At 36.8% G+C, this 27,382-nt stretch overlaps 1 protein-coding gene across 1 annotated transcript; it reads left to right on the top strand.

The window, feature by feature from the left end:
* The first annotated feature begins 3,427 nt into the window (after positions 1-3,427).
* Positions 3,428-27,055, top strand: LOC106095944 (serine proteinase stubble). The gene is made up of 6 exons (XM_059369982.1): positions 3,428-3,653; positions 17,391-17,570; positions 25,167-25,781; positions 26,009-26,186; positions 26,249-26,546; positions 26,601-27,055. Exons 1-6 carry the CDS (start codon positions 3,428-3,430, stop codon positions 26,895-26,897), a joined length of 1,794 nt encoding a protein of 597 aa, XP_059225965.1. The 3' UTR covers positions 26,898-27,055.
* The last annotated feature ends 327 nt before the right edge of the window (positions 27,056-27,382 follow it).

Here is a 27,382-nt window from a genome sequence, read left to right as displayed (position 1 = left end):
AGGTCGGTCACCGGAAGTAATAACTGCTGCCTTTGAAAGAATCGAAAAAGAGTCAGTGAAAATGGGATAAGACGAAATGGATGGTTTAACTCCCAAAATGGATGGTTTCTACTTCCGATTTAGACCAAATACCAATATAAGCAAGACATTGTTCATTTGTGTATAACAAAATTTGATCATTTTAGTAGTAATATCTAAAAATAAACCGATCTGAACCATATACGAGACGGATGTCGAAAAGCCTAACATAAGTCACTGTGACAAATTTCAGTGAAATCGGATTATAAAGGCGCCTTTTATGGGGCCAAGGCTTTAAATCGAGATATTGATCTATATGGCAGCTATATCCAAATCTGGACCGATTTAGGCCAAGTTCCAGAAAAATATCGAAGAGCCTAACATAACCCACTGTACCAAATTTCGGCGACATCGGACAATAAATGTGACTTTTATGACCACAAAACCTTAAATCGAGAGATCGGTCTATATGGCAGCTATAGCAAATCTGGACCGATCTGAGCCAAATTGAAACAGAATGTCGAAAGGCCCATCATATCTCACTGTCCCAAATTTCGCGACATCGGACAATAAATGCGTTTTTTATGGGCCCAAAACCTACAAATTGAGAGATCGGTCTATATGGCAGGTATATCCAAATCTTGATCGATCGAGAATTACTGCAGGAATATGTCGAAGGGATAATCTTAACTCCCTGTCCCAAAACCATAAATCGAGAGATGGGTCTATATGGCAGCTATATTCGAATCTCGACCGATCGAGACCAAATTGAAAAAGGATGTCGAAGAGCCTAACACAACTCACTGTCAAAAATTCTGGCAAAATCGGAAATTAATGCGCCTTTTATGGCCTCAAAACCTTAAATCGAGTGATTGGTTCAGATCGGTTCAGATTTGGATATAGCTGCCATATACTATATCCAAATCTGAACCGATCTGTGCCGTATTGCAGAAGTATGTCGAGACTTAACGTAACTCATTGTCCCAAATTTTGGCGACATCGGACAATAGATGCGCCGTTTATGGGCCCAAAGCCTTAAATCGAGAGATCGGTCTATATGCAGCTATATCCAAATCTGGACCGATCTGGGCCAAATTGAAGAAAGATGTCGAAGGGCCTAACAAAACTCACTGTCCCAAATTTCAGTAATATCGGATAATAAATGTGGCCCAAGACCCTAAATCGGCAGATCGGTCTATATGGGGGCTATATTGAGATATAGTCCTATATGACCCATCTTCGAACTTAACCTGCTTATGGACAAAAAAAAGAATCTGTGCAAAGTTTCAGCTCAATATCTCTATTTTTAAAGACTGTAGCGTGATTTCAACCGACAAGCGGACGGACATGGCTAGATCGTCTTAGATTTTTAGGCTGATCAAGAATATATGTACTTTATAGGGTCGGAAATGGATATATCGATGTGTTGTAAACGGAATGACAAAATGAATATACCCCCATCCTTCGGTGGTGGGTATAAAAATAACCTTTTTAACAGGTTTTGTAAAAATTTCAAAAACTTAAACCGGTTTTTAAAAAAAAGGTAATTTCTCGAATAGTTCGAAAACCGGTTTCAGCAGTTTCGTTTAGGTGTTGAAAATAAATTTGTTATGGATGGACGTTAAAAACAGGAAGTTCTTAACCACTTACGTACTTTGTCGTTGAAATCCGGAAGTGAGATTTTGATCTTAGGGCCTTAGTTTCTGCTGTCTCATGTACCCATGTAGCTCTTACTTGATGCTGTCTAATAATATGAACTTGCTAGACATCTACTACAGCAAGATGCGCACCTAATAAAGATCACTTCGCCTAAATTGCTGGAAATTTCAAATTGATTGGTTTTCCGAATTTTTTTTTGGAAAAACAACTGTCAAACCATTAACATTGTAATTTCCACCAAAACTGGTAGCTTTTAGGAGCAAAGCTAAAGAAAAAATCAAAAAACAAGATCGTTTTGTCAGTGCAACAAGTTCAATGGCATGCAATTTAGACATTAATATTTAGCTGCAGGCGTTTTTGTGGCTGCAACGGCATCAAAAACCAACAAAAGCGGCAGCCAACAACAGCCTCCAAGTTTGTGGCATGTGTGTCCGTAAAATCCAGGAAAACAACTTTTCCAAGACACCGCAGCGACACCATTACATGCGTATCAATGGATGAATGTCTGAATCAATGCATGTTGTGCATGGTCTCTGTTACACATGGGACAAACCAACAACTTTGCCACAATCACAACAGAAATAAAAACAACTCCATTGTAATTGCAGGCGAACAAGAAGAAGATGAAGAGGAAAAAATATCAAAGACATTTTAGATCATCAGGCAACATCAGACATCATTTTCCGTTTATATTAAACGGCACGGAAAAGACGCCGGAGAAGAGAGCAACACTTCACCCACCCACCACTAAGGGGGAGAATGATTTGCAAGTCTTCCTATTCCATACGCACACAAAGATATACGAATACTCACACCTATGACTGCTGCAAACAACTCAATTACAAAATGTTGCTGAATGCGCAAGAGCGCCTGTGCGCATGCGTTGCAATCTTTACTACTAAACCACCAGTCGGGTTTAATTAAGGCAAAAAACAGCTTTGATCAAAAGAAAACAAAAAGAAGAAATAATAAAACAAAGAAATAAAACAAGGCGAACCAAAACAAAATGACAGTAAACAAGTGCAAAGAAAGGTTGGAAGAGTAACCGAAATGATTTTGAAATGGCTTGCTGGCTGGCTGGCTGGTTGGGTGGATGAGCGGATGGACGTATGAATGGGTTGGAAAGTGAAAAGCGTTTGCCAAACGAAAACGGGGAGTTGAGACCTCCATGTCTTGCTTTTGTTAATGTTGTTGTTATTGTTATTGTTGTCGATAATGATGATCATGATTCTCTGTTTGTTGGATTATTTTTCTTTACTTGGCTTCTTCTTCTTTTTCTTTGTCTCATCATTAGTTGCGATTGCTCGCTGTTTTCTTTCGTGCAAGCTTAGCTGGCGTTTCGTACCTCCATGAGGGAGCGCCAGCTCTTCGCCCGTTTAGTTCTGATTTGTGTGCGCAGAAGAGCGGTTCGTGAAAAGTCTAAACAAACACCGAACGGTTGAGGGAAAATCTTTTTTATGATCTTGTGCTCAAGCCAAAGAGCTTTCTTTTCTACCTGCGATCAGCCACTCATCACCACCAACCCCCGGGCAATAAGTAACGATTTTATTTAATTCCTTTCGCTTTCAAACGTCAACGTGAAAAATCAGTGCCGCCGATAACAATTTCGATAACTTTTCCCCATTTTCTTTTTTCTTTGCAAAGAAAACTAGAGAAGACGTTAAAACGAAATAATGAACCGAAAGTGTTAACAAAAAAAAAGTGACAAAAAAATTCCCCCAAGTGCCCAAAAGTATTAAGTGTCGTCGAAATGTTAAGTGCGAGGACTAAACGTCGACATGCTTGCAAAAAGGATACGTGGCTAAGACGGACTTTTGAGATTCTGTGTATTTTTGTGCATTCCTGCAATTCGCTTTCATCGCTGGGCTATCCCACACCGCAGCAGGAGCATGACCTCATTATACTGGATGCTCTGTCAAGGCGCAGTGGACCTGGTTATTATGGAGAAAACTCTGTTATGGAAATGCTGGCGAGAAGTATTGCCATTATCTTTAGTTTCTTTATGCTTTTAATATTTACGTACTTTTTGCTAAAACCATTACAAAAGAAAATCGTCAAAGCCTGAAATGACGAAAAAGCTTTAAGCCAATATGAACATTTTAAAATAATACTAAACGCTTAGATGTTCATTAGTTTTCTATTACCTTTGTAAACCATCTTAACCTGGATATGACAACATTGGCTTTTAATATGATAAGAATTGTTAAAGCTTATGTTCATGTTCATTTGCGAAAACCATCTTTTCAACTGGGATTGAGGGGGAACTTAAAGTTATAAGATCCAAGTGGGAAATGTATGGATTTTAGCGTAAAGACCAATAGTCTCTACCATGCAGATTGCTACATAATTTTCGCCAAGAATCTCACTTTCGCACATGCTTCGTACTTTCTCTTCTGATTTCACAAGAATCCATGCCTAAAACCCGTATAACAACACCACCAGTATAAGAGGGATTTTTGTCTGTCATCCCTCTATTCGGATCCATATTATTTCATTGTTAAGAGTATTTGCTATCCATTTTCAAATATATTTGGACTTATATGGCATACAATATTTTAAAAAGACTCTCGGATCTTTGACCCCAACGACCGGCCTACACGCCTTCGTAGGAATATGTGGGACCTGCAATGAAGTTATAAATTTCCTTGATTTGAGTGCCGTATTATCCTAATCGGGGTCGGACAAATTTGATTGCCGAATTGCTTCTCTAATCTCAAACACTTTTCTCTTGCATCCCAAAATATCACGATTGGCCTACATATCCGCTGGGGGCTTTTGAGGGGTTAAACAGTCTGCCGTCTCTAAATTTGGATATTTGCTTATTATTCCCTCCAACTTAGGTTGGGGTATACTAACATCTTCATTCTGTTTGTACCACATCGACCCCATAAAGTTTATGTTTATATCCTTAATGGCCATGACATTTTAAGTCGATCTAGCCCTGTCCGTCTGCCCGTCTGTAGAAAGCACGCTAATTTATGTAAAGCTAGGTGCTTGAAATGTTGCACAAATACTCCCTGTTAGTAAAGGCAGGTTGGGATTGTAAATGGGCTATATCGGCCCATGTTTTGGTATAGCTCCCATATAAACCGGTCTCCCGATTATACTTATTGAGCCTGTAGAGGTCACAATTTCCATACGATTTGGCTGAAATTTTGCACATTAATTTTTCCTACGACTGAATTAGTGTATTGTTCTTAAGTTTCTATAGGGAGTAATTTTAAACTGATTTGGCTGAAATTTTACACAGTCACTGTTTTTATAACCTATTAAATACATATCAAATATGTACATATCAATTCTTATCCAATTTGGTTGAAACTTTGCACAATGATATCTACTATAGTCCCCAACACTCCAGCCAAATATGGCCCGAATCGCTTCATAACCTGATATAGTTCGAATTGCATTGCAATTCTTGACTTGACAAAAGCGATCCATGGTGGAGGGTATATAAAATTCAGCCCGGCCGAACCTAGTCCGGCTATCTTTCAATTGACACCTACAATATTCCCCTATCACCCATATGGTTCAAATACGCAGCGCACAGTGGGCCAAATGGCAAAAAAATTGGAAATAAGTCTACAACTTTTTATCTGTTGATTTTAGCCATACAAAATGTTCTAGACATTTGTAGAGGAGGACATAGGCTTTCAGAAAAGTGCTGTTGTTGGTCCATATCTTTAATACAGGGTGAGCTACAGGGTGTCAAAGTTGACCACTTTTGACTTCTCCAAGCTTCTGGGGGCCATAACTTTTGATCTACTCAACCGATTTACATGATTTAGGACTCTAGAGAAAGAGCTTGACAAGATCTAAAAAACTTATGCATAAAGTACCATGCCATCGTGTACTGTTAAGGAGTTATGAATTGTTTAATTTTAAAATATGAAAATTTGGCCTTGGTTTTTTTCAGTGTTTTTTAAATAACTCCGTCAATTTTAAAGCTATAAACTTCATACTTCACACAAATTATGCCAGCATATGTGTGCATAAAATACAAAAGGAATCACGTGAATATCTTTGGCGGTTTAAAAATGGCATCGTTTTCAATATGAAAAATATTTTTTTTGTCAAAAAATTGCAAAATTTTTCAAAAAAGATACTCCCATTTCCTTTAAGTTTTCGCAAACTTTGGCCATCAAAGCATTATCATTTCTTTCCATTTTCACAAAGTCGAGGTATTAAGAAAAGTTTTAAGTGCTAATTTGGCTAATTTCGATATCAAACAACACCGTTATCTTAAGACCAAAATGGCCAATTTTTTTACTAAACTTCAAAAGTTTCTCACTGGAAAAAAAGTTCCACGGGGATTTTTTCGCTTTTTTTGAACTTAAATGAAAGCTTAAAATGTTCCCAACATTTTAAGGTATGTCTCGCCATATCCTAGCCATAAATGAGATCGTAGCGATCAAAATACTGAAAAAAGTCAATTTTCAAGTAGTGCTATATTCATTGCTAAAAAACAAGTATTACGTCACATTTTATTGCAAAGATGTTAAATAAACTTTTATTTGGTAACACTTCTTCTACAAAACACAAAAAGAATCATGGAAATATCTCTATTCTATTCCATTTTATGGAACCGGCAATAAAAAAGTCAATTTTTCAAAAAAGTCGAATTTCCCAAATTTTGTTTTTGTTGTCCTAATTGCACATGACACACTATAGCCATATTTACGCAACATACCTTATCGTAAAGGAAATTTTCATACCTTTCCAACGATGTATAAAACATTTCTCAACTCGGATTCTATCTACTCTAAAATTCATTTACACTTCATTAAACTCTATATAAAAATGTCTATTTGTGAAATGGAACCTTATATGGGGCCTACACTAAAACATTGATAGATTTGCCCAGGGTTTACAATACAAATGTGTTAGAATAAAAAAAGGTCTCCTGCCAAAGTTTAAAAAAATTGGAATAAAAATATGTGTTTTAGAGCGAAAACACTTCGCATCGGCGTGCGTTTATATGTATATTAGCTACTCCCAAAATAAAAAAGCATTTTAGTTTTGTATTATTTGATTTTATTCTCTACCAAATAATCTAAGGTATCAAAATTTAAAAGCTCTTTAATTTGAATGGCATCGGGATCGTCCTTATCTATATCGTCACATATTTTTGGTAGCCATTTAGTTCTGATGCTGTATAGTACCGGATCAGACGATAACAATAAATATTGAAGTAAATCATAATTTTGGTTAAATTTGGTGCTCTTTCGGGTATTGAAAAGCCGGAACTGTTTAACATCTCTATTACGGGATTCCTGAGCTTCTTCTGTAAGTTCTCCTAACGGAAGTATGTTGTATTCCACAATTTCCTTGCCATGATGTAAGACTTTATGTACTGTCGGTGTTAAAGCTTTCCACGAATATAAATCAGATAAAATGTTTTTTGTGTCATTACTATAAGCTTCAAATTTGGTTGAATTTATCATCTTTTTGCTATTGATTACAGCCAAAATCACTTTGAATCGTCTTAGCAAGTGTTCATCAAGACCGGTTATTTTAGATGTCGATACGGGGTCCTCAAAAAACCGCCTTGCCGAGTTGCCATCATTTGTGCTTCCGTATCCGTAAAGAGGTTTATCTATTATAAGTCCCTTTTGTTTAAACTCCAACTGGATTCGATTCTTCTCTTCCTGCCTCATTTTGTGAAGATCTTGGTTGTTTCTAGCAGAGACATCGCGGTTTCCAGGGCTAGTCCGATATTTAAGGTCATACGATAAATGCAAACAATACTCCATGAATCGAATTCTACAGTGCAGGGGCGAAATACCGAAATTGAGCGCATTTTCGTTTACTAAATTTTCATCAGACTTGTCCTCGAATTGCCCATTCTTCTTGCCACAAATATTGCATCTCCAATTGGACATAACGCCAGTTAATGCGTTTGCCACCTTTCCATCGATCATAGTGAGTTGTAGTTGAAACGAAACTTTTATATTTCTTCCCAATTGGTTTATAACAATCATGGGTAATGCAGCAATTTCTTCCTTTATTTCGTTCACCAAAGATCGTGTTGTGTTCCGGTCTTCCTTTGTATACTCAAACCGAATTGGGCGACATAAATATTTTGACCCAGGTGTTCTATTTATCCATATATCTTGAAATGCATTTTCTTTCGATGATGAAGATTGGTCCTTGTACAATCTCATTCTCAATGGTACTAATGATGCCATGAAAATTGATGCGAAGTTGGTATCTATTTCTGTTTGTTGCTTATATTCGGAAAATCCAGATGATCCATCACAACCCCATTTGCTGATCAAAACCACTTCGGAATTATTACATGTGTTCAACTGTTCTTCAGTAAAATTAGAAATAATTCTAACAGCTGTATTTTCAACAAGATCAGCAAGTTTCACTCTTGCTTTTAATTCGTCCACGTATATATTTGATGGCACCATTTTCGTCCTGGTGTTGTACAATTTATGTTTTGAGGGTAAACAACCCCATCCTTTTTCACGAAGAGCCTTCCTCATTGTTGAGTATTTGTTTCTTGAGAGGCCTAGGTTCAAAATCAGGGCCAGTGCATCTTCCTCCGTGAATTCTGTAGTCGATTTTGGAGTTGGAATACTTTCTACCATTCTCTTTACCCTTTTCGGAGATGCTAATGGTAAAACATCGACAATTCGTCCAACATTTTTTGGTTGTGTTTTTAACAATGCTGTTTTGAACGTATCTTTTATTAAATTTGGCGGATGTGCCGCCAATAGTTCCTCTTGTTTTTTCTTTTTGGTTTTCTCCGTAACTTCGTCGTATGCTTTGCTAGGCCGGCCGGGAATCAGCGGTTTAATTTCAATAAGTAGATCCGATTTCAGCCACTTCTCATACATTTTGAAAAACTTGATTTTTGCGAATGAACATTCTGGCAACCTTCTCTCAAATGATTTGTAGAATTTTTCAAGTTTGTCTAAAGCGTCTTTATTTAGCCTTATTCCATATATGTGGTCCAAAGTGTAAACAAGTTCCTTAAATGACTCCGTGTATGATTTGGAATCATTTTTGATGTCCCATACAATTTTCGAAAGAGTGGAATACTTCAGTATGACTTCCATAACTTATAAATGTCCTTTACGCCTCTACAAAATATAATGAAGAAAATTTGGATTTTGTTCAAATATTTATGCAATATATTCACAATTAATGACCCATTTCAGGTATCAGACGCAATCGTAAAAAGGGGTCCAAAGTGCCTCTTTTTACTTACTCTTCTATAATTATTTACCTGGACTCGAATTTGGTTAAAAAAAATGACAATGAATTTTTTATGGGTAGGTTTTTTCACATTCATTGATACGGTGGATTTCCTGGGAATTCGACATAGCGAAACAGGTAACATTTGTCTGCATCAAATCTTAACACAAATATATATATATATGCAGGTATATTTCTAGGTTACTTTTTATTCAAAAATCATCAGCTTACATTAAAAATAGATGTAGGTACTATACAAACGCACGCCGATGCGAAGTGTTTTCGCTCTAAAACACATATTTTTATTCCAATTTTTTTAAACTTTGGCAGGAGACCTTTTTTTATTCTAACACATTTGTATTGTAAACCCTGGGCAAATCTATCAATGTTTTAGTGTAGGCCCCATATAAGGTTCCATTTCACAAATAGACATTTTTATATAGAGTTTAATGAAGTGTAAATGAATTTTAGAGTAGATAGAATCCGAGTTGAGAAATGTTTTATACATCGTTGGAAAGGTATGAAAATTTCCTTTACGATAAGGTATGTTGCGTAAATATGGCTATAGTGTGTCATGTGCAATTAGGACAACAAAAACAAAATTTGGGAAATTCGACTTTTTTGAAAAATTGACTTTTTTATTGCCGGTTCCATAAAATGGAATAGAATAGAGATATTTCCATGATTCTTTTTGTGTTTTGTAGAAGAAGTGTTACCAAATAAAAGTTTATTTAACATCTTTGCAATAAAATGTGACGTAATACTTGTTTTTTAGCAATGAATATAGCACTACTTGAAAATTGACTTTTTTCAGTATTTTGATCGCTACGATCTCATTTATGGCTAGGATATGGCGAGACATACCTTAAAATGTTGGGAACATTTTAAGCTTTCATTTAAGTTCAAAAAAAGCGAAAAAATCCCCGTGGAACTTTTTTTCCAGTGAGAAACTTTTGAAGTTTAGTAAAAAAATTGGCCATTTTGGTCTTAAGATAACGGTGTTGTTTGATATCGAAATTAGCCAAATTAGCACTTAAAACTTTTCTTAATACCTCGACTTTGTGAAAATGGAAAGAAATGATAATGCTTTGATGGCCAAAGTTTGCGAAAACTTAAAGGAAATGGGAGTATCTTTTTTGAAAAATTTTGCAATTTTTTGACAAAAAAAATATTTTTCATATTGAAAACGATGCCATTTTTAAACCGCCAAAGATATTCACGTGATTCCTTTTGTATTTTATGCACACATATGCTGGCATAATTTGTGTGAAGTATGAAGTTTATAGCTTTAAAATTGACGGAGTTATTTAAAAAACACTGAAAAAAACCAAGGCCAAATTTTCATATTTTAAAATTAAACAATTCATAACTCCTTAACAGTACACGATGGCATGGTACTTTATGCATAAGTTTTTTAGATCTTGTCAAGCTCTTTCTCTAGAGTCCTAAATCATGTAAATCGGTTGAGTAGATCAAAAGTTATGGCCCCCAGAAGCTTGGAGAAGTCAAAAGTGGTCAACTTTGACACCCTGTAGCTCACCCTGTATTAAAGATATGGACCAACAACAGCACTTTTCTGAAAGCCTATGTCCTCCTCTACAAATGTCTAGAACATTTTGTATGGCTAAAATCAACAGATAAAAAGTTGTAGACTTATTTCCAATTTTTTTGCCATTTGGCCCACTGTGCAGCGTTAAAAAAACAAATAAGTACCATATTTTTACGGGGGTCAAGGGCATATTTCACATTTTATGATTGCTGTAAAATCGGTTCAGCCTACGAAAAAATGTGAAGCTGCTATAGAACACCCCGTTTTATGATGGTGGTATTGTGTGGGAGCTAAATATTGTTTTAGAAGCCATCGCGGCGCATATGATTAGAGTAGCATGTCCCATATTATCGTAGATTAGCACAAAGAACAATTTAACAGCGCTGGTCATCCCCTTTCAATGAAGTCGACATCTGTGGAAACTTCAACCATGTCAAACTTTTCTATCAAGAGGTGTCGGTCAGCCAGAATTTATTGGTTTGGAAAAAATTCTTCACCACAGTTTATTTACGGGATATTCCTAAGAAAAATTGCATTTGTATATAAATTAAGCGGATGTGTCTCTAAAACGGATCACGGAACGAAATATTTAGGTCTACGGTCTATATGACGGCTATTTAAAGATCAAATTACCTCAACCGGCCAGCTTCGCTGCGCTTGCTTATTAATAAAAAAGATGGAACGAATCATCGTATACAATATACGGAACGAGCTGAACCAATTTGCTTCCTTCCAGACCAATCTACACTCATAGAAATTTGTTAGTTGAAACTGCGCAAATGTTTGCTTAAACAGCAGACAGTCTGCTGAAAATGGGACAGTAGTAATTTCTTGCTAAAACCGCAAACTTTTTCTGCTCTTTTCAAAATTTTAAAAGTTAAAAAAAGCTCAAAAATGTCGCAGATATTTCAAAAATTGTTATATTTCATCTTATTTTTCAATTTTACAAGTATATAAATATCTTAAAATGTTTTCAAATTTTCAACAAATTGCTGAGTTTTGATCGAATTTAAATAACAGCAGACAAAATAACTACTACATTTTAATATAGGCTTTTGAACAAAAAATTAACGAGCAAAAATGCCAATGTTGTTGCTACTATATCGAAGTTCAAAATTTTTATATGGATTTATTCAAAGTCCAACATTGTTAATTTAATATCAGCAGACATTGTTTGCGGTTATCAACAGACTAATGTTTATGGGTATATATGGTCTGAAAGGAGCAATAGGCTATATATTTTTTGATATCGGAAGTGGGGCGGGCCCACCTCCTCTTACCCCAACAGCACCACACAAAATCGATCGGAACAAACTGGTATTTGGGAGTAGAATACGAAAGCGATTTAACAATTGATTTTAAGTACATAGGGCGCTGGCCCGAGCACAAAACGGCCAAAGAAGAACCACCCAAAATCAAAATGGACCGGTTGGGGCAATTAGGACTCAAATAAGAGGTATTCAGAAATAGAGTACGAATACAATATTAAAATATTGGGTACAAGTACCTAGGTGGTCCCCTTCAGCCCAACACCGCTCCAAATAGGCATATTGGACCATCATACCAATATGAGATTCAAATGAAAAGTATTTGGGAGTAGATATGAGCATGGCATTAAAAATCAAGTAATGGACCTCCAAAGCCTCTTCCAAAATGGGAATAATTTGGGGTTCAAATGAAAGGTACTTGGTATTAGATTACGAATATGAAATTAAAATTGGTGTCAAGCTATATAAGTGTCGTTCTACCCGCAAATCTACTCCAAATAGGATAACTGACCGATCATGACAATATGTGTATTAAGTGATAAATATTTTTCTGTTTGTTCGAAAATGCCAGAACTTTTTTTCTTGGAATTTTTCACAGATTGTGGAGGTTGGTATGGAAGGAATAATATCCTATACAATTTGTAGATATCGGAAGGGTGCAGACCCTTCCCCTACTCCAAAAGAACCACCAAAAAATAAAAGTAGACTGATCGGGACAATATGGCACATAAATGAAAGGTATTCGAGAGAAGAGTGCAAAGTTGGTATTAAAAATTGGACCCTGATAACTAGGGGCATATTGGACGATAATGACAATATGGGACTCAAGTGAAAGGTATTAAGGAGTAGATAATAAATAGCTAAAGGCTATAGAATTTGGTGATATCAAATATCAAATGACTTATGTATAAGTTTTACATTGTGAGAAGAAAGTCGTTTGATATTGTTAAGAATAAATGAAATTCCCTGAGGAAGAAAATCGGTGGTTTTCGAAATATTGGATTGGAGAATAATAAAACAATTTTCAAAAACAACAACATCAGTTTTTTAACAATTGTTTTCATGACCTCGAGCCGAACAAACCAAAAAATTATAACCTAAAGAAGAGAGCGAATTTTTTTTATCTAAACACGGGAAGCAATATCTAGCCGGCCATCCCACCCCCAAACGATCCGCAAACTAAACAAATTTACGGACGATGGAAATATGGGGCTCAATTAAAAATTATTAGTGAAAGAACCCGCAGCGGAGTGGGCCCGATCCAGCTGGTATTGCATAAAAGCTGAAATCCGAAATTATTAGATTCCCATTGATACTACCCTGGACTAATATTTTATGTAAATTTTTTATATCTAACTTCTAAAATCATTTTCATGTGCATGGCATATTGTCTCGATTGGCCTCAATGTTCTCTAAGGTATTTTTTTCAAAACGTATTACAAATATAAAACAGGTCGTTTGAACCTGGCATAAAAAAGCAGGCCCCATATCACAGAGCTATAACTTGAAATCTTTAAGTGAGGGAAATCTTGTTCCAAAATGCCAAAATTTTGACGATCTCGTTTTTCCAGTACCAAATGTGGTGTCAAATATCTAAATATTTTTTAATGTAAAATTCGAGGATCAAGCTGTTTCGTCTGGGCCTAAAAGACAAATTAATAACAGACAAACTTTATCATTAACAATCGGCAGCTTAATTTACCATAATTGCTTGGATAAATTTTCTAATTTTCCCAATTTTTATTGGATATATTCTAACAAATACCTTTCAATTGAGTCTTATAAAACTCTGATCAGTGTATATATATGTCTGATAGAGGTTTTTAGGGACTCCCGTATACCTTACTTTGGATTTTGGATGGCCTGCAAAAGTTTGTTATGAACACAGAAAAAATGTAGGCCCAAAATTTAAGATTTTTCTTTATTTGTGGGATTTCGGCAAGAAGACGATCCAAATGACCAAAACTTTGAAATTAAGTTATTATCTTTAAATTTAAGTTCTTATTTACTAACGGACACGACCATCCATTCAAAATTTCAGCAGATTTAAATACGAGGGTTGCCTTTTATATTTCGGGATAAGAGATCACAATGTTAATCATAGAAAATCGCTTTATAGTTTTTCAAAATATTCCCCCTTGAGATCTATACACTCTTGGATGCGTTTGAACCAATTGTCGTAGAACTTTTACCACTCTAATAGAGGTATCTCCAAATCCATGGTCCAAGCATGGTAAACCAGCTCAAACCACTTCAAAGGCTGATATCCACCAAAAGAAGGTTATGCTGCCGTTTGGTGGGATTGGAAGGGTGTGGTATATTTTGAGCTGCTTCCAAGGAAGCAAACGATTAATTCGGATGTTTACTGTCAACAATTGGACAAATTGAATACAGCCATCAAGGAGAAAGGACCAGAATTGGTCAATCGTAAAGGTGTCATATTCCACCAGGACAACGCTAGACCGCACACATCTTTGGTCACTCGCCAAAAACTGAGTGAGCTTGGCTGGGAACTTTTGATGCATCCACCATATAGCCCTGACATTGCACCATCAGACTACCATTTATTTCGATCTTTGCAGAACTCCTTAAATGGTAAAACTTTCGGCAATGATGAGATCGCACTTGGTTCAGTTTTTTGCAGATAAAGGCCAAAGTTCTATGAGCGTGGAATACTAAATTTGCCAGGAAGATGGCGAAAGGTTATCGAACAAAATGGCAATTATATATTTGATTAAAGTTTATTCTAAGCTTTATTAAAAATGCATTTACTTTCTTTCAAAAAATCCGCAATTACTTTTTAGGCAACCCAATAAACACGTCTTGGAGTGAACTACGAGCTCGGTTGAATTCAGCATACAATCGATAAACACTGGTCGTTGATGGAGCTTTGTAGCCAAAAATTTGATTAAGTTCATCGATGCACTGTTGTGAACTAATCCACGTCGAAAATTTTAAAAAATAGTCGCACGAAAATGTTCACGATTTATTTCCATTTTTTGCGAGAGTTTAATCTTTTAAGTTATATACATATGTCTAAACATGTTGAGTATATATGTCTAAACATGTTGAGTATATACGTACCGCAAAAATGTCAAGCTTTGCGATGGAGCTGTCAGTTGGAAGATTGCAACACAAGGGTTGTCCAATCCCGAAATAGAAAAGGCAACCCTCGTACGCTCCTATTTGTAAGGCTATTTTACGTCCTTCATTAAGGTACACTGTTGTCGTGTCTCAAAGTCTTACTTCTGACGATATTTTGACCATCATTTTAGATTTTTGCTTTCAATAACAAAACGTAAAGTTAGGATCTATTGTATTAACGTACCATTTAAAATAAGAAATCTTTAATATCAAAGGAAATGTTTCGTTAAAAAGTTGGAAAATTTATCATCTTTAAATTAAGTTTTTGTATCTTTGGATTGAAACTTTAAAATTAGGACAAACATTTTTTCATTGTAAATATTTTTATATTTAATCTAAGCTAACCATTTAAACGACCAATTACCACTTATAGTTCTGACTACAAATAATTGTCACATTGTCATCATTTTGTCTTTTTCAAATCAAATACATTTGAGCAAGGCTATTGTAACGCGACAATTCTTAGAAAGCCTTTGACTTTAAATCGTGAGATTTATACTTATAGACTTTAGTTCAAATCATTGAATTTCACAGTACATGTATTGAAAAAATTTATTATAGTAGATTAAAAAAAAAATTTTCCTAATTGTTCTATGATTTCTTTTATACCCTACACCACTACTGTGGCACAGGGTATTATAGCTTAGTGAATTAGTTTGTAACACCTAAAAGGAAGAGAGATAGACCCATTGATAAGCATACCGATCGACTCAGAATCACTTTCTGATTCGATTTAGCCATGTCCGTCTGTCTGTCCGTCTGTCCATGTCAATTTATGTACAAACTACAGGTCGCAATTTTCATCGGAGCGTCTTAGTTTGTAACACCTAGAAGGAAGAGAGATAGACCCATCGATAAGCATACCGGTCGACTCAGAATCACTTTCTGATTCGATTTAGCTATGTCTGCCCGTCCGTCTGTCTGTCCATGCTAACTTGTGTACTCACTACAGGTCGCAATTTTCATCCGAGCGTCTTCCAATTTGGTATGGGCATGTTTTTCGGCCTAGAGACGAAGCTTATTGAAATTGGAAAAAATCGTATCAGATTTGGATATAGCTCATATATATATGTTCGTCCGATTTGCAGTAATACTGCAATGAAAATGGTAATTTGTTGCCGATTCTCACGAAATTTGGCAGGAAGGATTTTCTTATGACTCCTTACATTACGGCTGAATTTCATAGAAATCGATTTAAATTTGGATATAGCTCCCATATATATGTTCGTCCGATTTATAAAGGGTGATTTTTTTGAGGTTAGGATTTTCATGCATTAGTATTTGACAGATCACGTGGGATTTCAGACATGGTGTCAAAGAGAAAGATGCTCAGTATGCTTTGACATTTCATCATGAATAGACTTACTAACGAGCAACGCAATCACATTTCGAACCGAACACTGATTTTGGTAATAAAATTCAATGATTTGCAAGCGTTGCTCGTTAGTAAGTCTATTCATGATGAAATGTCAAAGCATACTGAGCATCTTTCTCTTTGACACCATGTCTGAAATCCCACGTGATCTGTCAAATACTAATGCATGAAAATCCTAACCTCAAAAAAATCACCCTTTAGTAATAATGCGAAAAAATGTAATTTTTTAACCGATTCCATAGAAATTTGGCAGGAAGAATTTTCTTATGACTTTTGACATTACAGGTAAATTTCATAAAAATTGGTTCAGATCTGGATATAGCTCCCATATATATGTTCGTCCGAACAGTAATGTAATGCAATAAAATGGTCATTTGTTAACCGATTCTCTTGAAATTTGTTAGGAAAGATTTGACTCTCGACATTACTGATGAATTTCGTGGAAATCGGTTCAGATTTAGATATAGCTCTCATATATATATATCGCTCGATTTTCAGTCCCAAACCACTGCAAGCGCATTTATTGACCAATCTTCCCAAAATTGTGTACAACGCTTTCCTCAATGACATCCACAATGTCTATAAAGCATGCTCGAAATCGGTTCAGATTTAGACATAGCTCCCATATATATGTTTGTCCGATTTGCAGTAATATTGCAATCAAATGGTCATTTGTTAATAGATTCTCTCGAAATATTGCAGGAAGGATTTTCTCTTGACTCTCGACATTATAGATGAATTTCAAAGAATTTGGTTCATATTTAGATATAGCTGTCATATATGTATATCGACCGATTTTCACTTCTAGAGTCATTGCAATCACATATTTTGACAAATCTTGCCAAAATTTTGCACAAAGCTTTTCTAGACGAGTACTTTATTATCTGAGAAGTTTGCTCGAAATCGGTTCAGAATTAGATATAGCTCCCATATATATGTTTGTCAAATTTTGGGTAATTTGCATTAATGTTGTCATTTGTGAATCGTAGTTATTATAGTTTGAACATATCTGAAAACATCCGACGGAGTTCATCAAAATTGTTTCAGAGTTAGACATAGGTCCCACTTTGTACCTAGGTGTAGGGTATTATAAAGTCCGCACCGCCCGACTTTTGCTTTTCTTTACTGGTTTAATATAAATAACCGTTTTTTTTAACTATTTCTATTTCAGTGATTCCACAAACTTGTCGTTATCGTGGCCAGAAATTCGAGTGTGGCCTTTCGATATCATGTGTACTGGGCGGTGGCAAACCTTTGGATTTATGCTCCGGTGGCATGATCTGGTCCTGTTGTGTGGACAAGGATAACACTGAGGAGGAGACCAGCAATGCAGGGCAAGTCAATAATACCAGTAAGTAATCCAAACCAAAAACTACCATCCCTGAAAAAGAATCGTGTTAACAATATTCCAACAATGTTAAGTGTGCTTTTCAAAATTGCCGCTATTTTGTACACAATAAATGGCAATGCGCGCATGGTTTGCAGGCAACCCCCTTACACCATTCCATTACGAGTACCCAGGCATACACTTTGTAAAAACCAAATCACACATGCCTATCTCGACCAAGTTGTGCAACGCGCTCTTCTGCAAAATAAAAAATGTTTAGCTTAAATTGCACAAAATTGAATTTGGATTTGTAGATCAATTTCGCAAAACTCGCCTGTATTCTTCAAGACAAAATGCACTCAGCAATAGAATTAAAAATTGAAAAAAATGTTCAACACAAAACAAAGCGGCAAAGTAACGGTTGCAAGGAAACCACCAATTTGCCTCAGTGTGCAGTGCAGTGTGATGTTAAATAAGCATGCGCACGCTTCGTTTAATTAACACCCTCCAATCGATGCCATAAAAAGATTGGAACACACAATTCAATGCCACTGTTCTCATAACAATTAACGACAGCTAATGTGACCGACTACACTCTGTAACAGTAGATTTTTTAGAAGTGTGGAACTCCACAAAGTGATTAATGACTCCAAACAACAAGCAAACAAAATTTAAAGGATATGAGTGCCCACAATTTCAATGAACAAAATATAGATATTTTAACCTAAAAAAGCTGCACAAACAGATTTGAAGGAGGCTTTAGGCTCTAGTAAAAAGATTACAAACATTTTCGGTATTGGTTATCCCTATACGAATGGTGGCACCGTTTATTAATATTCCAGCAATATAAAAGTGCTGTAACTCTGCTGCTTGCCGTTCGAAATCTGCTATAATTAGCAGATTCCTTGTCATTTAGCCAACACTAGGCATAGGACAACACTCATTAACATTAGTGAAGTATCACCTCTGTTCCTTAATGGAATGTTCTTGGGAAAATTTGTATTTGCATTTTGAAGAAATTTCTTTTTGCAGTTAAGTCTGAAACTGATCAAACTACCGGAAATTTGTGCAAACAAACTAAGTGACTTTTAATTGGTGTAAGTGGTAGATAAAAACATGAAACATGAAACACGCTCTGTGTACTTGCGTAAAAAACACACAACAGCAAATGCAATTAATTTTTGTACGACGCATTAGATTTGCCTGGGAGATACTACATCACGTTAATGTTCATGCATTACAATTTTTGCGTTTTAGTGAGGTGCTTTATTTTTCCACTACACCGAAAAAAAATCGGTTTCAATCACAAAATTAATTGATAGAATTAACGGTTTAATTGAAACTGCTTTAAACACGAAAATAAATGATGCTCAATTAATAAATTGCATATTCTATTTAAAAAATTAATGAAAATTGTTTAAGTTTCCAAATTATTTTTTTAACGATCATTTAAAAATTCAAAAATTTAAAGATCCCAATAAAAAAATTATTGAAATATTCGAAATTTCCAATTAATTTCTTAAGTGTATCAATCCATTTACCTTTGCTTTATACGAAGGCTGCTATATATGTTTCTAGCCTAACAATGAAAATGCAAATATGCATAATCAAAAAAAAAATTTTTTTTTTGTTTTTCTAAGTATTCTCCAACATGATTCGCATGCGCTCAAACCAATTGTCGTACTCTCCGATTGAGACACCTCATGTGCCGGTATAAAGAGATGTTATTGGGCTAAGTCTGGGCTGTACGGAGGATGAACCATCAATTCGATGTTTTGGCCCGTCAAAAAGGCGCTGGTTTGAGCCGATGTGTGAGAGCTCGCATTGTCATCGGGAACAAAGATCCGTCTTCTCTTGTCCGTGTTTCGAATTATCTCCCAAGACGTCAGGCAAACAAATTGTGATGTACCACACAGTTTGACCATTGAGCAACGAAGCTCAAGTAGAAACGTCGCCAAATGACCAGTTTTGCCCAAGATACAGACTACCATTTGCTTGCACGAACTTTCGTTCGATTTGGCTCTACTTCGAAGACACACACGGTCGATTGTTTTTTGTATATACGCATAAACGTCTTTTGATGTTCTCTGGTAAAAGGACCATTTTTGGAAAACCTTCACGGAATTTATCCTTGAACGAGCGTCGGCCACTATTGAATTCATCAAACTAATTTTTCACAATGCTATAGGATGGTGTTTCATTGCCATACAAAGATTTAAGTTCATCAATGCACTCTTGTCTTCAAAATCCACGTTGAAAGTTGTGAATAATGATCGTGCGAAAATATTTACGAGTTAATTCCTTTTTTTTCAAATTAATTTTTTAAAGGCACTGTAAACAACACAAATTATGGTCGTACGACAAACCTAGCAACACTTAGGCTGGGCCAGAAAAATATATAGCAGCCCTCGTATGACTAGCTTCTGCCTTGACTATTGCTCTGAACCGGTTGAAAAACGAGATGCCAGCTGCACGAATGTAAGCTGTCGGTATTTTGGAACATTATCTTCAACACATCCATACCGACATATTTTTATACCCTACACCACTACTGTGGTACAGGTTATTATAACCTAGTGCAGTATTCTTTTTTTTTTTTTTTGAACACCCAGGATGAAGAGAGATAGACCTATTGAGATAGAACCATTTTGCTATATCCGTCTGTCCATGTTAATCTGTGTACAAAGTACAGGCCGCAATTTTCGTCCGATCGTCTTCAAATTTGGCACAAGCACTTTCTTGTGCCTAAAGACGAAGTCTATTGAAATTGGAAAAAATCAGTTCAGATTTAGACATAGCGCACATATATATATTCGTCCGATTTGGACTGAAATTGCAATTTTATCGTCATTTGTATATTGTAAACCGATTCTCACGAAATTCTGCACGAGGGGTTCTCTTACAAGTCTCAACTTTATTGGAGAATTTTATAGAAATCGACTCGGATTCAGATATAACTCCCATATATACGTTCGTCCGTTTTGGACTAAAATTGCAATTTTATCGTTAATTGTAAACCGATTCTCATGAAATTTTGCACGAGCGATTCTCTTGTAAGTCTCAACATTATTGGTTCAGATTTAGGTATAGCTCCCATTTGGACGAGTATTGCAATAATTTGGTCATTTGTTAACCGATTCACATGAAAATTAGCACAAGGGGTTTCCTTGTTACTCCCGGTGTTGCTATTGAATTTAATATAAATCGGTCCAGATTGAGATATAGCTTCCATATATAGTTTTGTCCGATTTTGAATAACAGATCTTACCAATTTTGGTACGAAGGTTTCTCTTATAACTCTTCTGATGACAGATGAATTTCAAACAAATTTGTTCGGTTTAAGATATAGCTCCCGGATTTTCAAATTAAGGCCATTGCTATCCCATTTATCAATCGGTCTTCTTGAAAAAAGCAAATTTAAGCAAATTTTAAATTCGGAGACTTAGGGTAGTGTAGGGTATCAAAAGGTCGGCTTCGCCCGACTTTATCCCGTTATCCCTTGTTACCACCACCGAAGGATGGGGGTATATATATATATGGGATATATTCTTGATCGTCGAAAAAATCTTAGACGATGACCATGTCCATCCCTCTATCTGTTGAAATCACTCTACAGTGTTTAAAAATAAAGATATGGAGTTGAAACTTTGCACAGATTCTTTTTTTGTCCATAAGCAGGTTAAGTTCGAAGATTTTGACCGATCCGCCTATTTAGGGTCTTAGGCCCATAAAAGCCACATTTATTATCCCATTTTGCAGAAATTTGGGACAGTGAGTTGTGTTAAGCCAGTTCATATTCTTCTTTAATTTGGTCCCGATCGGTCCAGATTTGGATAAAGCTGCCACATAGACAGATCTCTCGATTTAAGGTCTTCGGCCTATAAAAGGCGCATTTATTGTCCGATTATGCCAAAATTTGGAACAGTGAGTTGTGTTAGGCCCATCGATATTTTTCTTCGATTTTGCATAGATCGGTCCAAATTTGGATATAGCTGCCATACAGACCGATCTCTCGATTTAGAGTCCTGGCCCCATAAAAGCGTATTTATATCCGATTACGCTGAAATTTGACACAATAACTTATGTTAGGTTTTTCTACATCCGTGTCATATATGGTTCAGATCGGTCCATATTTGGATATAGCTACCAAAAAGACCAATATTTTGTTCTACAAAATTGAACCATGACTTGTACTTATAGATCGCTCAATGTCCTGCCGAATTTGATACAAATCGGATCATATTTCGATATAGCTGCTATGGAGCCATAAATTACGCATTTTCCACCGGACTATGACGAAAGGTGGTTTACATATATACCCGAGGTGGTGGGTATCCAAAATTCGACCGGCCGAACGTAATGCGTTTTTACTTGTTCTTTGATTGAAAATGATTTTATCTGCAATTAAATACTCGTATTTAATTGAAAATGTGATTTTTTTCTTCTTTGTATGGGATCACTTGAGATGAAAAATTATTTTGGTGTACAATTCGAGGGCTTAAATTCTCGTTCGTGCTCTGAGTTAAGTAAACGCAATACTTTTGAGAGTTTATGAATTGCTCAATTTAGTCATTTTTCTCGTCAGAGAACACGATGTTCGAAAATTCAACTTTTTCATGCAAGCTTAGCAACTTATTTGATCTTTCGAGTCTACTTTTCTTTCGCATGTCTTTCAAACATGTGAAGCTTTACAATGAACTCGTTTTTCAATACATATGGTATGTTCTTTCACGGGATATTTTGAGGTCTATAACCATTTGAATCCCACTACGGTGTATATTACATTAAATTCAAGCCTCTACTCGCCATACCATTTCAGCTGTTGTTGCAGTTTTTTTTACCACCGCCATGGCCTTTGAAAACCCTACCAGTACAATTTTAACGACTTATGCGATACTCAAACATTTTGCTCACTCAGAGGTGTTTAAGGTCTACAAAAATCGCCGGTTGTGATTTTCAGCCACGCCTCCATCACACTATTACCCTTGAAGTCCATAATGAACAACTTTCTTTACAAAAATCTCTGTCAATAAAACAAATATTATGTAGCTGTCATTTCTAATTTGACAGATATACCAGTGTGAACTTGGTAACACTCCGTGTCAGCTACCCTGTATAACACAGTTATATCTAGACCATACTCCGAACGGGTACATCTCACTGTTTCCATACTCGGCACTGAGGTTCCAAAACAACTCACAGTTCCTAATTTCATTGAAATCGTACCTTACCTGAAATCGGAAGATCGCTCTTGATAGGGGTGGCTATACCAAGATATAATGCGACATAGCCCACCTTCGAACTGCCAATGTGAAAAAATTAATGTGCAAAGTTTCAGTTCAATATATTCTTTAGATTGTCTTAAAATTTACGAAAACCTAGAATATACTCCACAGTGTTAAAATTGAGTATTCCGATGATTTGCAACCCCTCCTTTTTGTAGGACAATCCAACTGTGACTTATATTTAATAATTAAACAATCAGAGAATGCAGTTGCTAAAATAAAAAACAAAAATTAAAATTTTCACTTCATAAATAAAAATGTACAATATCTGGACCTTTCCTTGGACATTTTTCACCAAAGCAATTGAAAATTCATGCACCATGGCATGACATGGCAGTCACAAAATAAAAAATTCTCTTTAATTTTGCGAGAGTAATTAAGACGGTGATTTTTTTCGCCCTCAAAAATAAAATTCATATTATTTGGATTTCAGTTAACTTACTCTCTGCAAGTGGTTGTAGTGGCAGCAATCACACTCACCCAGTAGAGGCAGATTTTGTTTTGCTTGTTTTAATTCTCCATAATAATTTTAAGTCGGTGGATAAACGCGTTTATTATGTCTTAAAAATAAAAGTGAAACTCTTTTGACAGACGTACCTTGTTGCTTTATGATGTACGAGTACACGGGACATGGCGATGATTTAAGGCATTTATGGAGCTGGCGGAGCGGTGGGAATGGGTTATGAGTGTGTAAATTTTGTTGTTTCATTTTCATTTGTAATGTTTTATAAATGAATTCGCATGACTTTTCTTTCTTTTTCCACTGCTTGCTTCATGTCTGTAGTTGGAAGTGGGAAGGTTGGATGTTTGGCAGCTGTGTGGGCTATGGGCGCATAGGAACTGAAACAGTTCGAGTGTGACGCTTTTACTTACCGACCGACACATTCATTGGAAAAGATCAACGATGCCATCATCGCCATAGCCGACACCATCCAACCACCTCGCCACCATCTTTGCAAATTACCCTTCATCTGTCCCTGCCTCTGTTGGCGCATTCATCCATCCATCCATCCAGCCATCCATCCGTTTGGATAACAAGTGCTAATGAAGGTCTCGCGTTCCTTGAATTACATTTCTTCTGATTCCCTCCTGAAGCTACACAAACATGCATGGCATTGCCTTGGCTTGGTCTGTGTGAGTTAAAATGGCTATCTGTCGGTCTGTCCCAGCGTTTGTGCACTCTTTGACTTGTGTAATTACAATAACGGCAATGAGGGCAGATAGGGGATAGGGGCTTTGGGGAGTGTTATTTATGTGTGAATGCTTAAAGAAGTTATCTCATCATTACGATATTGTCTTGGCTAGGACTGACTCGCTGAATGAATGAATGGCTCTTGGGGTATTTTTTTCTTTCTATAAAATAGAGTTTGCACATAGCTGTTATATTTGTTTTATTTTAATACATTTGTTTGTTTGCTCGTCTGTTGGGGTTTAACACCGTGAAAATGATATAATTCCACAACAACACCAACAACACCAACAACACGACAACAATACGAACACGACTCAAGTGGACAGTTGGTTAATGTTATGTCATTTCAGCCACAACATTCAGTGAAGCATATAATCTGTATCGTTTAACTGTGACAATTACAGGTTGACCTTTCTTGGCCAATATGCGGCTATAATTTGCAGTTGAAGAACATGAAACAAAAGACTTAAGACACATACTCTCTAGAGTATGGCATTTCACAAAAGACTTAAGCCACATACTCTCATAGAGTATGGCAAAAAAATTGCAAATATACTAAAACTCGGCAAGAAATAAATATTGGAAGAAATTTTATTTATTTTATGGAAATTTGGTGAAACTTGTTGTAAAGGCATATATAGGGGACGTTTGACGAAAATGCTGTTACAAAATTGACTTTTATTGGATTTTATCTTGTACATGTGCAAAGTTTTTTACGATATTTACAGCAAAAAGCCATTATTTTGAAAAAGTTTAGAATTTCCGTCTGGTTCCAAACAACTGTGCATTTTCTCACAGACAATATGTCTCAGCTTTTAAAGGAGCTCCCGAATCATTTAGCTCCAACCGAAAACAAATATCACTCATTGATAGTGGGCACATTTGCAATCGTATACAAGTTTATTTACACCAATTGAAAATTCGCAAATTTACTGCATTTAAAATTTCAGAAAGTGGGAAATTCCCCCACTCTTTTGACACTCACTTTAACAATTTCCGCGTTTAAGTAGTTATCGAAAAAAAAAACATATTTTGTTCCACAGTGCTATCAATGCTCAAGGATGTCATACGCATCTCGCTTTGTAACTAATTTATGTTGAAATGAAAGCTATACGGCACAACCATTTACTCTACTTCCCACAGGTGACATCATACACTTATACGATATATACCCGGATCTGGCGAATCACAACAAACATCAAGGCAACAATGTGGGAGGCAGCAGCCACGCCTATGTGACATCTCTGAAACGTCCCAGTCACAGCAATATGATCAACTCGCACAGTACCTCGACCAGTCATTCGTCCTTATCGAATGGCTTGGCGAATGTTTATCCAACGGTTGTGAATAATCACCCATATCCCATATCTTCATCGTCAGCTGCACACTACACTACCAATAGACCACATTTACACTCACACCCACCCTACAAACCGATAACGACCAGACCCTCAGGAGCCAGCACTGGATTCGCCGGTCCACTGGGATCATGGGATCATGATACGAATCATCTTGGTGGTCATGCCGGGGGCAGTCACACAGGTATTACAAATCACCTGGATAGCTTCTTTGATGTACCTGCCGAGCCCCAAGTGCAGAGGCCTGCAGGTAGTTTGGACAGCAGCTTGCATTCCCTGGGACCACCAAACGAATCTTCATTTGCCGTGGGCAATGTATTGGACTTGAATACTGGCGAAGAGGGCCAAGACTACAATGGCGGTCCATCGCATACATCTGGATCATATCGTCCTGTGCCGGGTATAAGAAAAAAAATTAAGAGCTCCTTCTCACCCAGATTTCTTTGTCAAACTATACACCTTTCACCATCTGTCTTTTATGTAGGGGACTCTTTTGTTGTTTCTTATTTGGGTTTTTGGTATGGGCACCCTAAACTGTCTGTCTTGGCACCCTGGCTTAATGCACTTTTATGTTTTAAAAATTCTATTTGCGACAACTTCTAATAAAGGTATTTTTATGTATTTTAGGTTGCGGCGAAGTTTTCTCGCGTTCCAATCGTATTGTGGGTGGCCATTCCACTGGCTTTGGCTCTCATCCCTGGCAGGTGGCTCTGATTAAGAGCGGTTTCTTGTCCCGCAAGCTAAGCTGTGGAGGCGCACTTATCTCCAATCGATGGGTCGTCACTGCTGCCCATTGTGTGGCCACGTAAGTGCAAAGTTGCAAAGAGCAAATTACGGCTTTAACCGAATTTCCCCTCTCACTCACAGCACACCAAATTCGAATATGAAAATCCGTCTGGGAGAATGGGATGTGCGAGGCCAGGAGGAGCGTCTCAATCACGAAGAATTTGGAATAGAACGCAAGGAGGTGCATCCAAATTACAATCCGGCTGACTTTAAAAATGATTTGGCCCTCATTAGATTGGATCGAAATGTGGTGTACAAACAACACATCATACCTGTGTGTTTGCCACCGCCAGCATCGAAGCTGGTGGGCAAAATGGCCACCGTTGCCGGCTGGGGCAGAACCAGGCATGGGCAGAGTACAGTGCCCTCAGTGCTACAGGTAATATCACACAGTTGAATGTTTAAGCGAGTATGACCCCTTTTTCCATTTCAGGAAGTTGATGTCGAGGTGCTTTCCAACGATCGCTGTCAGCGTTGGTTCCGCGCCGCAGGAAGAAGGGAGGCCATCCACGATGTATTTCTATGTGCCGGCTACAAGGAGGGTGGTCGCGACTCGTGTCAAGGTGATTCGGGAGGTCCTCTAACGCTAACCCTGGATGGGCGCAAAACCCTCATTGGCCTTGTGTCCTGGGGCATTGGCTGTGGTCGGGAACATTTGCCCGGAGTTTACACCAACATTCAAAAGTTCGTACCTTGGATCAACAAAGTGATGTTCAACGACAATGCGTAGCCTGTGGCCCAGCAGCCATAGCAGATCCCCATCCCTCCCATCTATTTCGAGCGTCGTACATCTTGCGATGGTCCATGTCAACAACTCGGGGTTGTTAGCACTTAAGTCATCAGTGTTTAAGTCTTCTAGGCATCTGACCTGTTTTCCCACTTGTCATTGTCGTCACCGTATTCGTGTAAAATAAACGCACAAATCCTGTTTTTCAAGTCCCATGTTCCGATTCACGAATTTTGCAAATTTTCTATCGAACTGAATATCGCTGTATTATCTCTCGTATTTACTTTTCGCTTTAGTTTATAATTAATTTATTTATTTTTACTCGATTTTTTGATATTTGTTTTTACATAAATTATATGAATAATAATAAGATTCAAAACGAAACATAAACATTGCGCTGTTTTTATATTTTTAAGGAAAATGACCCATAGGTATTCCATTCACATCTACAACACGTTGATATTCTATTGCAATAAAGTACGCTCCAT

The sequence above is a fragment of the Stomoxys calcitrans genome, chromosome 5 (genome assembly GCF_963082655.1).
Source record: "Stomoxys calcitrans chromosome 5, idStoCalc2.1, whole genome shotgun sequence".
Taxonomy (NCBI): Eukaryota; Metazoa; Arthropoda; class Insecta; order Diptera; family Muscidae; genus Stomoxys; species Stomoxys calcitrans.
The sequence above is the reverse complement of the archived record's forward strand: the minus strand, read 5'-3'. Positions and strand labels throughout refer to the sequence as shown.

Excerpts from the sequence above, each read along its gene's own strand:
- LOC106095944 (XM_059369982.1), top strand. The coding sequence starts at position 3,428 with ATGTTAAGTGCGAGGACTAAACGTCGACATGCTTGCAAAAAGGATACG. Across the intron at positions 26,187-26,248 it reads GCTGCCCATTGTGTGGCCAC|CACACCAAATTCGAATATGA; the intron begins GTAAGTGCAAAG and ends TCTCACTCACAG. Across the intron at positions 26,547-26,600 it reads CAGTGCCCTCAGTGCTACAG|GAAGTTGATGTCGAGGTGCT; the intron begins GTAATATCACAC and ends TTTCCATTTCAG.